The 14,524-nt window shown below is 41.9% G+C and overlaps 1 protein-coding gene across 1 annotated transcript in view; it reads right to left on the bottom strand.

Moving 5' to 3' along the window:
- LOC115569868 (uncharacterized) overlaps positions 1 to 14,524 on the bottom strand; it is a 207,558-nt gene that overhangs the window by 80,553 nt on the left and 112,481 nt on the right. The window contains 2 exon segments of the mRNA XM_030398062.1: positions 5,423 to 5,434; positions 10,583 to 10,609. Coding sequence (XP_030253922.1) covers positions 5,423 to 5,434; positions 10,583 to 10,609 — 39 coding nt within the window.

Genomic DNA, 14,524 nt, shown 5'->3' with positions numbered 1-14,524 from the left:
CTACATTACACAGAACATAGATGTGATGATGACAGAATGTCTGTTGTTTCTTCAAATTCTGTTGATTAACATTCAATTATGTTTAGTTGGTTTGGTGGTTGGTTTGTAAACAGGATTACACAAAAACTATTGAACAGATTTCCACCAAACTTGGACTATGGGACTTGGTTCAGATTAGACACCACTGATGGTGTATTTGGATCAATCTAAAAGCTTCAGTGCTCCTTGCCATTCATTCTACAAGTCTGAACTCTGGTGAGATGGTGGCATGATGGAACACTTTCCTCTGAATGATATTCCCTTATTTGGTGTTTGGCTGATGGTGGTGCAAAACACCGCTGTCTGCGGCGTCAGTCCAAAATTTCACATAGGTCCTCAATTGGGTTGAGATATGTTGACTGCGAAGGCATCCAATTCACATCATTTTAGCACTAATCAAGGCATCCAGTGAGCCCTCATGCACTATGGGAGACCACTCCCATCACGATAGAAATGTTTCCTCATAGGATAAAGCTAATCACACAGAACAAACCGTCTCTATATGAGGTCAACTGGACCCAAACCAAGTCAGGTTGGCCATTTTCAACTCAGTGAAGTGCTTTTCATAGCCATCCACAAGCTTCTGGTAGTCCTCTGGCTGAATTTTAACCACTCCTCCTGACAGAATCAGTCAAGTTCAACTACATTTATTGGCTTCCTAGCACATTCTTGTTTATTAAGCACAGTCCACATGTTCTTGATGGGGTTCAAGTCAGAACTTTGGGAAGGCCATTCCAAAACCTCAATTCTGGCCTGATTGAAACATTCCATTACCACTTTTGATATGTTTGGGATCATTTTCCCATTGGAACACACAACTGCACCAAGAGCCAATTTTCTGCTGATGATTTTAGGTTTTCCTTATGAATTTGGAGATAATCCTCCCTCTTCAATATCCCATTTACTTTCTTTAGAGCAGCAGATCCACTGGCAGCAAAACATCATCACAGCATTATAATACCAGCATCATGTTTGACAGTAGGTTTCGTGTTCTTGGGGTTGAAGGCCTCACCTTCTCCCCTCCAAACATATTGCTGCTCATTGTGACTCTGTTATTGTTTAATGTGACCACAGAGTTTTCCTATAGAAGGTTTTTTCTTTGTCCATGTGATCAGCAACAAACTTCAGTCAACTTTAAACAGGGTCTCTGCAGGTTTGAACAAGTCATATTGAAGACGTTTTAAGACCTTTTTACCACCACTTTGAACAAAATGTAATACCTGCACGAAGTACGAAAAAGTAAGGAAAAATAAAGTCCCTGAATTACTTTCAATAATAACTCAATTTATTGCCACTCACAAAGCAACTCAAACAATTAAGAATGGACTGAGTGAGTGTGTCAGGGTTATTGTAGTTTTCAAATTTCATTAGTTTTTATTTAATTTTTTTTTCAGTTTGCTCTATCTATCTTTTATATATACTAGTGCAGTGCCCATAGAAAATATGTACTCCCATAAAAAGGGGGAGGTTAAGTAACTTTTTCATGGATGGCCAAATGAGGCTGTGTTTGAAGGTGGAACATCAGGGATATTTAGGTTTGTTGTGAAATCCGATATTCCAGGGTATAATTGGCTGTTTTTGACTATTTTTGATTTTGCCATTATATTTCACCTTAAAAACTATTTACTTGGTGTCACTATTTTCAGCTAAACCTCACATGTGTGACTGTACAGTTATTTTTTTATTTTGACATACTGTATTAACACAATGGACCTAAAATCACAAAAAAAAAACATAAAATCCAAGAAGAAAAAGTTACATTTTTTTACTGTGAAAACCACAAATATGTTAACAAACCACTTTTGAGTACTTATAATGCAAATATAAATTGTTGTTTGCTAAATATGTGCATAAATTTAAAAAAAAAAGTTATATGTAACTATTTACATTTAAATGCAGGCAATGCTCAGGTCTGCCTGAGCTCCTTCCAGCTGAATGAAGAGCTGCACTGTCTGCTCCACATTCAGCAGTCTGCTCATTGTTTTGACTCATTAAACAAAAAAACGACTCCACCACACACTAAACACACCACACCAAACACTACATAACACACTATCTATACACTCCAAACACACTAAATGTCACAAATCTCTCATCTCTCAATATCGCTGTCTCTATCGCTGTCCCTACATCGACCGTCGTTGCCTGTCATTCACCCGCCTCCGTCCCTCCCACAACTTCCCCGTTCCTCAACAAACAAACTTGCTGCTTGACACTTTCGTGGCGGACATTATTTACCCTAAGTCCGGTTTTGGATGTGCCGGTGCGTCTGGTCCGTCGACTCGGGAGGTGGGCCGTGTGGGTGGGCTAGCAGCTAGCTACACACAAACATCCACAGATTCCAATTCCACTTGTTGTCCTGGCGTATCCGGATCTCCTCAGACCCGAAAAGACTCAGTCCGGACTAGTTTAGTGTCATTAATCCACAACAGTCAGTTTAGATGCACAGAACAGAACGGTACCGGATCGCGGCAAAATCCCGGTCCAGCTCGCGCCGCTGCAGGTATAAATCCACTTGTTTCTTAAGGTATGTCATGGGCTTGAGCTCTGCAGTGATTGGCTCTGGTGCGCACGTGGCTACGGTGTGCAGTGATTGGCTCTAGTGCGCACGTGACTGTGGTGGCTCCGGTGGACAATGCTCGTGGAATTTGTAAAGCATTTATGAAATAATTTATTAACGGTATCATTGCAGTCCAAACAAATGCGACGTTGCACACCCCTGAACCACGCAGCAGCCATGTTGAAAGTCTTAGGTCAGTCTGATCCTGATCCGCAGAGATATTTGAGGCAAACACACACAGACAGAGATTCCTTGCTTTTATAGAAAGATATTGATTTATTGATTTATTTATTATGTACATGCACCAGGGTTACTATATGACACACAAATAAACTGCGCACGTGCACACACACACACACACACACACACCAGTGTTTCCCTTATATGCACGTAGCAGTGGCGGACTGCCACTGCTGAATTTTTTTTTTTTTAACAAGTAGAGAGAGGAGAGGTGGAGAGTGGGCTGGCAGTTTGGGTCATCATACTGTAATATACTTATGTCATAGTCTACTTAAGGAATAACATTTTTTTTCTCTGGTTATAATGCTCACACAGCCACAGGTGAAAAATAACGTACTGTGCCGGACACAGATGCGGATCAGGCCAGACGCCTGAAGAGGTGGGTCAGGTTACGATTGCCATTTTCAAGGCATCAGTCATTATTAGCGACACAAAGGACAAGCATTTATATTTCATATGAGCTTATTCATGCATGCTTGTGCCCTCCCAGAACTCCCATTCCCCATGCTGGCTTACTTTCACTTGTAAAAATTGCGTTCATCCAATTTTCCTTCGGGCGTCGGTATCAATTTATAGCGGGTCGGCTCGTGTACGGAATGTAATTTGTGCTACTGTCGGAATACGGGTCAGATGCTGTTTTAAGTATGGCGGGTTTGGGACGGGTTTGCAAAATAAGACCTGTTCTAAGTGACCATTTTAATCATCTAGCTAATTATCAAGCTAAATATCCAACATGCTAGTTTAACGTCAAAGACTGCGGTGGAAGACGACGGTAAAATATTTCCTTTCTCTAACACTGGATTTATTTATGCCTGAATTTTTAAGGTGTGGCGGCTTTTATTTTGCCGTGGCGGTGCGCCACAGTCAATTACATGTAGGGGAAACTCTGAACGTTATACAGTTTTGCGCTATGGATGCTTCATATCCAGGTCAATCACATGCCTGTTTGAAACGATTTTATTTATGAAAATAAATCATGAACCACAGTAACAGCCTGTTAAGCCATTTCTTGCAGCAGTTAGAATAATGAACTTTAAAATAACAATTTCGGCGGCCAATATCCGTGTTCTGTTGTCTTATTATCTTGGTTGCTTGGCAACTATCATTGTTTCTGTCAAAGAAACTTCGCAAGCAGTCTCCTCCGCTACATACATATCATCCAGATATACCGTTACTGGTTGATGCAGGTGATGCGCCGCGCTGAACTCCGGTATTCCACTGTAACAGTGTTAATATAGGGTTAGGGCGTTCTTGCATTTGTGTTATGTGATTTAACTGTATATGGTTGGTTGTTAATATATTTCTGATTATTATAATTATAATATTATAGTTATTGTCAATAATTACTATGACTAGACAGACATTTCCCCTGCTCATTACTGTGCACAAATCTTCTGCGATGTACCTAAGCCTAAAGAGCCCCTCTGGTGCCAGCAGACACATAGAAACCTCCCGGCAGGGTGCACTTTGAGCTTTGCTTTTACACGCGGGCGAACACTCACCTCCACTGCTACAACTCCATCCTAGGGGAAACACTGCGCGCGCGCACACACACACACACACACAGTGCTCAAATCCAAAGCACAAGTCTTTCTGAAACTGGTGAAGTGTGCGGCAATAAATTCTGACCAGGCTGTTGAAAAAATGCCACTTACGTTCTTGGATACTTCAGACAGAAGTACAACACACAGAGCTGACTGTGAATCTCACCAACACATTTCCCCAAAACAAAAACAAAAAAGGCGACGACTTAAGCAGTAAATGAACGTACATATTTAATAGGGCTGGGTATCACCAGGTACCTCGCGATACGATACTATCACGATATTTTGCCCACGATAACGATAATATCACGATACAGCGATTCTGCGATAATCGATATATTGCAAAAAATTTCATCCACGATACATCACGATATCTGTGTCACTGAAGAAATTCATAATTTTTTGAATGCACTGAATCCATTTCACAGGAATTACAAAACATTGTCAATCAATTTCACATGAATGACAGCCAAGTAAACAAAGAGTATATTGCACAGTGACTGTTCTTAACACACATACTGACTACTATCATTATCTATCATTAAATATCTATATGTGTGGGTTTCAGAGCTACTTAAACCATTTTTAAAATTTTATTTGGTTGTATACCTATGTTTGAATAAAGATAAAGCTGTCCTCCGAAGAGGGGTTGTGGTGGTGGGCCGAAAAAAAAAATAAAATAAATAAATAAATAAATAAATAAATAAATAAATATATTTTTTTTTTTACATTTTTAAATATCGATATTTGGCACCAGTGTATCGATAACGTACCTCAAGACGAAATATCGCAATATATCGTAGAATCGATATTTTGGCACACCCCTAATATTTAAGACCTAACTAAATGTAATTTCAGACCTATGTGCTAAATATGGACATATTTAAGACTTTTTAAGGCCATAATTTTAGATACATGAATTTAAGACTTTTTAAGGATGCGCAGACACCCTGTTTAAAGGTGCCGCTGGATCAAGGGCTTCTTTGCTGCACAGCAGCCTCTCAGCTCATGTTGATGTTAATCATACTTGACTGTGGACACTGACACCTGTCTTCCAGCAGCTTCTAATTCATGGCAGACATGTTTTTTAGTAGTTTGGTTGACCCTTGACCATCCTGACCAGTTTTCTCTCTGACCTGCTTTTTCGGGCAGGAATGTGAAGAAGATTCGGTAGCACAGAAAGGATGACAGACAATTTTCCTTCCCCCTCTCCACATCTGTAACTTTCACACAGACGGTGATGCGGAGAACTGGCACATGTGGGCAGTGTGATTGTGGCTTAAGTAGTATATGTTCCACTCATTCCATCACAGGAGTCATGCTTAGCGGGTCAAGGTGAGTCTGAACAAATGAGTCTCGAGTCTTTGGCGGAAGATGGAGAGTGATTCTGCTGTCCTGACATTGGTCAGGAGTTCGTTCCATCCCGGGTTAGGGATAGGGCAGATAGAAGATGGACCTTTCCTCTCTGAACATTTTCTGGTGGCTATGCCTAGTGGACTTATATAGAAAATAGGTAATGGAGAGCACTCCAATGGGCCGATTTCCCTCTTAACTCCTCCTGCTATTAGTTGTTGAATGACATGTATGAGACAGTGAATGACAGTTTGCTGGTGCCATAGAAGATGTACATTTTCTAATTGTTGAGGATGATGTGGTGATGCAAAGTGGAATAATTTACCATGGAATAAAATAGGATATAGACTTAAGAAAAATAACACATTATGAATCATTTAAAATGAAAACATTAACAATAGAAACGGAACTGACCTCAGAGTCTCCAGTCTACAGTGTGGACTCAGCAGAAAATCACACAGCAGCTTCACTCCTGAATCCTGCCACTTGTGATTGTAACTCAGCTCCAGCTCTCTCAAATGGGAGGGGTTGGACTTTAGAGCTGAGGCCAGAGAAGCACAGCTGATCTCTGACAACCTGCAGTAAATCAGTCTGAAAAAGAAAGGGAAGTTTTATATAAAAAATTCATTTAAAATATAGCTGCTTCTCATGTATTGGTAAATATAATTCCTTTTCCCCCCTTCTCAATGACTGTCTGTTACTACGTTATAGTGGATCATCATGTCAGCCTTCTACAGACATCATCCAATTGATAAAATTGAGCTGCCCAACAGAACACACTGAATGAATGCAGTGTAGGACTGGATGAGCCACTCCTGAGGCAGATTGTCCTTCCTGAGCTGGTGCAGAAGCCTAGTTGTACAGGATTCTGTCCCTACATCTGTCCGCCAAGGCCCCTCATTGTTCTGATGAGGCTGCCGAAGTTAAACTGTTTGTTGTATGTGGAAAAAGTTTTTGTTGGCACACAAATCCTGTGCCAGTGAGTTCCTCTAGGCTTTGTTCAGACTGCAGGGAAATTTTTCAAATCATATCTGAAAGACTATTCGGGACAGGATGAGACAATATGTGTGGTGCTAAAAAAAACAGTTAAACAAAAAAATACTCCAGTGTCCATCTTCCTTGAAATTGTCTGTGTTCGTCATCTACTCTTCTTTTACGTTTGAAGAGCGTCATCATCGGCTTCTTCTTCTACTACGCTTCTCTTTCATGTCGTCAGCACTTCATTGAATGAATTGGGTTTTTTTTTATTTAAATTGTACGCAAAATTATCGTTTTAATTGTGGAAAACAAATAATTAAAAATAAACTTGAAGGGCGAAAATAGCATTTCATTTTTTACGTCAAGTCGCGGATTCTGAGACCCCTGCTCTAAGTCATCAAAGTGATGTGTTGGCTGCAGTTATATCCCCAGGATGATAAGCGGACCGGCCAACATCCGCAAGATCTGGTCTTTCCTCAAAAAAGATGCCACGCAACTCCTGGTCCAAGCACTGGTCATCTCCCGCCTGGACTACTGCAACTCCCTCTTGGCTGGACTCCCAGCCTCTGCGAATAAACCACTGCAGTGTATCCAGAACACTGCAGCGTATCCAGAACACTGTAGTGCGCCTCGTTTACAAAAGTCTCAAGACTGGTTTGTTCAGACTTCTCCTCGACCCCGCATTGCATCACTCCCTAACCTTTTAACTCCATCGCCATTGATATGTCGTGGTTTCTCTCTTGTGACAAATGTACTTATTGTAAGTCGCTTGGGACAAAAGCGTCTGCAAAATGCCCCAAATGTATATGTGATTACTTAACCAATGCTGGATCCTGCCTTCTTATATAAGTTAGGCTATATTCTTAACTAGGTCTTTGCTTTTGGATGCACTTAAAAATCTGTCTTTAAAAAAAGACAGAAAAAGAGCCGTCAGGTTACTCGGTTACGCCGAGTTTTGTGCACATCATATAAGCTGTGCTGGCATGTGGATTCATACTTTCTGGTGTCTGATGGCAGTTTAGTTATGAACCTATTAACTTTATCCTCTGTGGTTGTTAAAATAAGTATGATCATTGCTTCCCTTTCATCAGCCTCTTCTTAACCCTATGCCTGTTATCTGGACATACATCCACCATCACAAAGCCAGGGATTAGATTGGGAACAGAATGAAAATGTGGATATTAACTTTTACATATTTCTTTACTATCAAAGGAAAAAATGGCTTAACTGGAGATAAACAGTATGTTAGTGCCCTTCCTCATAGGACTTCTACTTTAGTTCCTATAAAATAATCTCTTTTCACTGAAAAAAATGTAATAAAGAAAATATCACAATTTATTCATCAATTTAACAGCACCAGAAAGAGAGCAAACTAACCTCAGAGTCTCCAGCCTACAGTTTGGACTCTCTAGTCCGGCAGATATCTTATTCACTCCTGAATCCTGCAGACTGTTGTTGCTCAGGTCCAGTTCTTTTAGGTGGGAGGTGTTGCACTTCAGAGCTGAGGCCACAACTTCAAAGTGAGCATCTGAAAGTCTGCAGTTATGAATTCTGTGAATACAGATACATGTAAAAACTGTTATCTTGAAAGTTAATGGTCTAATATTTTGAATATGTCACAGACAATAGATAGAACTAACAAATTTACCCTAAAATACCCATCATTTCTTTTGCATTGCCTTATTTGAAACAACACTTATTTTTCATCTTCCTCCATCTATGGCACCAAAATGCCAATATTTGTCCAGCAATGATTTAATCACTTATTTCCAACATGCATACACAGTAAAATATTTGACATACAATAGGGCCCCAGTTCTGTGTTGTTGCACTGACTTAAATGGTTGAAGATTGATGTCAGGAAATAGATGAGAGAGAAATTTTTGAGTAGCTTTGCTTGATTTTTCAGCTGCTTTTGGCATCATTGATCATGAGTAAATGATATAAGAAAATAGAATGTTATGGCTTCTCTCAGTCTGCACTACAGCTTTTTAATAATAGTTATAGGAGGAAAATGACATATGGTATGGTGAAGTTATTTTGAGGTGAAACATGAGACATGGAGCGCCTCAAGGGAGTTCGCCACTGTTGCGAACAATTTTTACAAATGATCTTCCTTCGATTATCAAAAAAGGGGCACTCAGCAGAATCAATGATTAATGATTTGAACACAAGCCTAGATTGGGGGTTAAAGACCCATTCTGGATCCATGCATTTTGCGTCCTTAACCAGTGCATCAACCTCAAGACATTTCATATGCTAATCATTCAGCGATTAATGGAACTGGTTCAACTGGGCGATTGGTTGACCACCATTGACCGGGAGACTTGCAGGCAATGGTTTCCCTGATGCTGCAACACAAACCACCTCTGGGTGCAGCTGCATTAGCTCCTTTTGACACGAAGGAGCAGTGTCCCTATTCTGAGCTCCCTCCAGGTGTCCGAACTGCTTACCCTATTTTGAAGCCTGAGCCCAGCCACCCAGAAATACTCGTTTCAGCACCTTGTACCTGTACCAGTAATACTCTGGAGCATGTAAATCACAGGCACAAATCCGCTCAACTCCCAACAGTAAAAGTGGTGATGGAAAAGCAAATCAGCATTGCTCGGTTTGACTCGGCACAGCCAAGAGTGCTGTTGGAATACCCCTTGGGGTCAATCAAAGTCCTTCTCAATAGCTTCCCCAAACTTCTCCCACACACAGGTTTGCGCTACGGTGGCTACCAAAGCTGCAGCCCTTTTCGCAGCTGCTGTTACAGAAGACTCCAGGGCCAACTTAGCCCAAAAAGCTTTCTTCCTGCTTACATGAACGACTCAGGACTGGTGTGTGTCAACTGTGTTGAGCCTGACCCCCTCTGGGAATGATACATCTCGATTTCCCCATGCTCCTCAATGACCCTGGCAATAAGGTGTACAGGGTGACAGCGGCGTGTCTGTGGACCCCTGCAATGTAAGGCAATGGCTCTGCCCAGTTCAGTCTCATCCCTAGATCTTTAAGCACAGGTGTAGTCATCCATCTATGGACACCACCACTCCTACACCGATTGCAATAGAGGTTGTAGTATGGCAAACAGCTGTCTCGCTGCCCATACCGTGAGCACCACACATGCTAATTGGCTGGTCAGGTTTACAGAATTTTCAGTGGGCGTAATACATTTGTGTGATTGGAGGAGAGTATTCCAAATTGAGCCTCATTAATTATGCATGCACTTACACAGCCTTTCTGCAGTTCCTCACAGCTGGAATCAGTCTCAGTCGTCCCTCCTCTGATGTGTTGTACTTCCTCAAGTCCACCTCATCCAGAACTTCCTCTGACATCTGCAGCATGTAGGCCAGAGCTGAGCAGTGGATCACAGAGAGGTCCTTCTGTGATCTGTTCTTTGACTTCAGGAACTCTTGGATCTCCTGATGAACTGAGTTGTCGTTCATCTCCATCAGACAGTGGAAGATGTTGATGCTTCTGTCAGGAGAGACATCATCACTGTTCATCTCCTTCAGGTTCTTGATGGTTCTCTGGATGGGTTCTGGACTGTTGTCTGTCTGACCCAGCAGACCTCCTAAGAGACTCTGGTTGGACTTCAGAGAGAGGCCATGAAGGAAGCGAACAATCAGGTCCAGGTGGCCATTTTTACTTTTCATGGATTTTTCCATCACTCCTCCCAGGAAGACTTTCAAGGAAGAGAGAATGTCATCATGATTGTCATCAGGGACATTTGAGTCATCATGATCATCTTTGTCTCCGTTGTAATCTTCAGAATAACCATCATAACGAGAGTCGTCATAATTTTCTTCATCGTTGTCATTTTCGTCATAATGATGAAGATCAAATTCATCATCATAGGTTTCTCTGTCATCATATTCAGAGTAACCATCAAAACGAGAGTCGTCATAATTTTCTTCATCTTTGACATTTTCGTCATCATAATGATGAAGATCAAATTCATCATATGTGTCTCTGTCATCATATTCAGAATAACCATCATAACGACAGTCATCAACATTTTCTTCACCATATTCATGAGGATCGTAGTCATCATCATATGTTTCTTTGTGATCATCGTCAGAATAACCATCATAATGACAGTCATCAACATTTTCTTCATCATATTCATGAGGATCAAATTCATCATCATATGTTTCTTTGTGATCATCATCAGAATAACCATCATAACGACAGTCATCAACATTTTCTTCATCATATTCATGAGGATCGTAGTCATCATCATATGTTTCTTTGTGATCATCGTCAGAATAACCATCATAACGACAGTCATCAACATTTTCTTCATCATCATCATAATCCTGATGACTTTGATCATAATCAGTCTTTTCAAGAGATGACTTTTTCTTCAACAGAAAAGCTTCCAATGTTGTTCTGTTCCTGTTGGTGTAACAGTGGAACATGTAGACTGCAGCCAGAAACTCCTGAACGCTCAGATGAACAAAGCAGTAGACTGTTTTCTGGAAGATCACACTTTCTCTTCTGAAGATCTCTGTACAAACTCCTGAGTACACCGAGGCCTCTGTGACATTAAGACCACAGCGCTCCAGGTCTTCTTGGTAGAACATGATGTTTCCTGTCTCCAGATGTTCAAACGCCAGCCTCCCCAGCTTCAGAAGAACTTCCCTGTCAGCCTCCGTCAGCTCCTGTGGACTCGTCTCACGTCCCTCATCGTACTTCTGCTTCTTCCTCTTTGTCTGAACCAGCAGGAAGTGTGAGTACATGTCAGTCAGGGTCGTGGGCAGCTCTCCTCTCTGGTCTGTAGTCAACATGTGGTCCAGAACTGTAGCAGTGATCCAGCAGAAGACTGGGATCAGACACATGATGTGGAGGCTCCTGGAGGTCTTGATGTGTGAGATGATTCTGCTGGACAGATCTCCATCACTGAACCTCCTCCTGAAGTACTCCTCCTTCTGGGCGTCAGTAAAGCCTTGTACTTCTGTTACCCTGTCCACACATGAAGAAGGGATCTGATTGGCTGCTGCAGGTCTGGAAGTTATCCAGACGAGAGCCAAGGGAAGCAGCTTCCCCTGGATGAGGTTTGCCAGCAGCACGCTGACTGATGACTTCTGTGTGACATCAGACACAACCTCATGGTTCTTGAAATCCAGTGAAAGTCTGCTTTCATCCAGGCCGTCAAAGATGAAGAGAAGTTTACAGACAGCGAGCTTCTCTGCTGTCACCTTCTGTAATGTTGGATGGAAAACATGGAGCAGTCTGAGAAGACTGTACTGCTCATCTCTGATCAGGTTCAGCTCCCTGAACGACAGCAGAACCAGCAGACTGACATCTTGGTTTTCGGAGCCCTCTGCCCAGTCCAGAGTGAACTTCTGCACCGAGAAGGTTTTTCCAACTCCAGCGACGCCGTTGGTCAGAACCACTCTGATGCGTCTCTGTTGGTCAGGTGAGGCTTTAAAGATGTCGCAGCACCTGATTGGAGTTCCACTGAAGGTCTTCTTGGAAACTGTCTCTAGCTGTCTCACTTCATGTTGGGTATTAACCTCTTCACTCTGTCCCTCTGTGATGTAGAGCTCAGTGTAGATCCTGTTGAGGAGGGTTCCACTTCCTGTTTCATCACTTCCTTCAGTCACACATTCACATCTCTTCCTCAGACTGATCTTATGTTCATCTAAAACCTCCTGCAGACCATCAATGGCTGCTATAGTGTTGCCCCGACTTACTGTCTCCAGTCCAGGGCCCCTCTTCTTCTTCTCTCTGTGGAGATGAAAAGATTATTTACAACCAGTGTTGGGAATAAAGTTGTTAAAATAAACAGCGTTACTAACGGCATTACTTTTTTTCAGTAACAGGTAATCTAACTAATTGCTATTTCCATCGTTACAACACTGTTACAGTTACCGACATTTAATGTGGCGTGTTATAAACTGGAACTACTCATTGAAATTGTTGTCATCCGACTCGGCTCTCAGCCACAGGAGCTGCTAAGATGTTTTTTTTTCTCTCTCGGGTGAGGGAGAGGCGAAACAACTGCATAAGTGATGATGATTGGCTCTCTAAGGTAGAGTGAGAGTTTGTAAGCCAATCAGAGGCAGTGTTCAGTTTACACTAGGGCTGTCACTTTTTATTCAAAATTTGAATATTCGTTCGAACGTGGGGGGGAAAGTACTTATTCGAATGTAATGACCTGTTCGAATTCAAAATGTATGCACCAAATAAGCGCAACAGACAGTTTGAAGTAGTTCGCCTTGTGATCCAGCAGGGGGCTCTCTAAATCAGCTTGCCCTATTGACCCTTGACCTATCAATTCAGCTAGTAATATTATGTTGTTTGCTACGGAAATGGAGGACACTAGCAAGCAAAGCCGACCTGAGCGGACAGTCACGACACCAAAACATCTGAGAAGTAATGTATGGAAGTTCTTTGGACAAAGCAGCTGTCTTACTCTACAACGACAACAAATCTGCGGACTCACCTAGCTAACAATCTCGTAAGCTAACGTTAGCAGGTGAGCGTACAACCTCGTCTGACTGCCTACTACTCGGCACATTCAGCTTCAGCAGGCTCTTTGCCAACAGCTCATAAAAATGCCATCACACACACTAACTAGCAGAGGTGAGCTGCAGCAATGGCCAGTCCGGAGGGAAAGTTAACGTTTTCAAAGTGGAAGTACAGACACAACTTTAATCTCCTTTGTCCACGTCCGTTGTAAACAACTCTGATCTAATTAAGCATCTCTCAGCAGCACACGCCTCTACAAGACTAGAGTCCAAAAACACCTTTGTTGTCGAGGTTGATGATGACAGCAGGCCAGGTGTGGCTAACGTGAGCTCCGCTCACAAAGAAGGACACGGAGCTGTCCGAGCAGCTACAGCTGGATGTTTCTGCTCCAGCTTCACAAAAACTTGACACAGACTGAACTGAATGCAATGATAGGCAGGTATGTTGTTGAGAACATGCTCCTTTTATCAACAGCTGACTCAGACTCCTTCAGAGAACTCACTGGTAAACATACCGGGGAGAACAGGAGCCGGTCCGCCATGCATGAAGACATTTTCTAAATACATGGATGCTGAGTAGCTAAAATGACTGCAGAGCTCAAAAGGGGGAAGAAAAGAAAGTAACGCAATAGTTACTTTCCCTGTTAACTAAGTACTTTTATGGAGGAGTAATTCTGTTACTAACTCAGTTACTTTTTGGGAAAAGTAACTAGTAACTATAACTGAAATGTGCAACAGCAAAACTTTAACAGCGCAATCTGCCGCAGAATGAAAAAAGCAAGCCCTTAGAGAGTGTGTTTTGACTAGACCAACATGGGTTTTGAAAAAGTTGCTGTCTCTCTGCTTGGAAGAAAGGTGCTGACAACACGTGTTGATGCTATGACCTGCACCTTCTTCTTGTCTGCTTCTGTTTGACATTGTGCCTGCAGTGCATGACTGCCCTTGTTTGCATAGTTAATAGTAAGGGTGGTGAAAAAAATCGATTATTGCTTAATCTCAATTATAATATTGACGATTATGATTCGATTATTGAATTTCCAAAAATCGATAAAAAAAAAAAAATAATAATAATTTTTGAAATGGTAATACAAACTGGAGTTGTCCTCTTACTGGCTTCCGCTACATGGTCCACAGTCTGGAGCCAAGATATGTTATTCCATCCCAGAGCTTTTTCACACTTAAATCGATTCTAATCTTTACAAGGAGACAAAGCTTTCCATGCAAGTGTCCCTCAACTCTGCTCACAGGGTAGGAATAACCTGCGATGCCTGGACATCCAGAGCTACAGTCTCATATGTGACCGTTACAGCTCATTATGTCAGCAGTTAATGGAAGCTAATGTCCTACGTACT

Source organism: Sparus aurata, chromosome 19, assembly GCF_900880675.1.
Source record: "Sparus aurata chromosome 19, fSpaAur1.1, whole genome shotgun sequence".
NCBI classification, from domain to species: domain Eukaryota; kingdom Metazoa; phylum Chordata; class Actinopteri; order Spariformes; family Sparidae; genus Sparus; species Sparus aurata.
The sequence above is the reverse complement of the archived record's forward strand: the minus strand, read 5'-3'. Positions and strand labels throughout refer to the sequence as shown.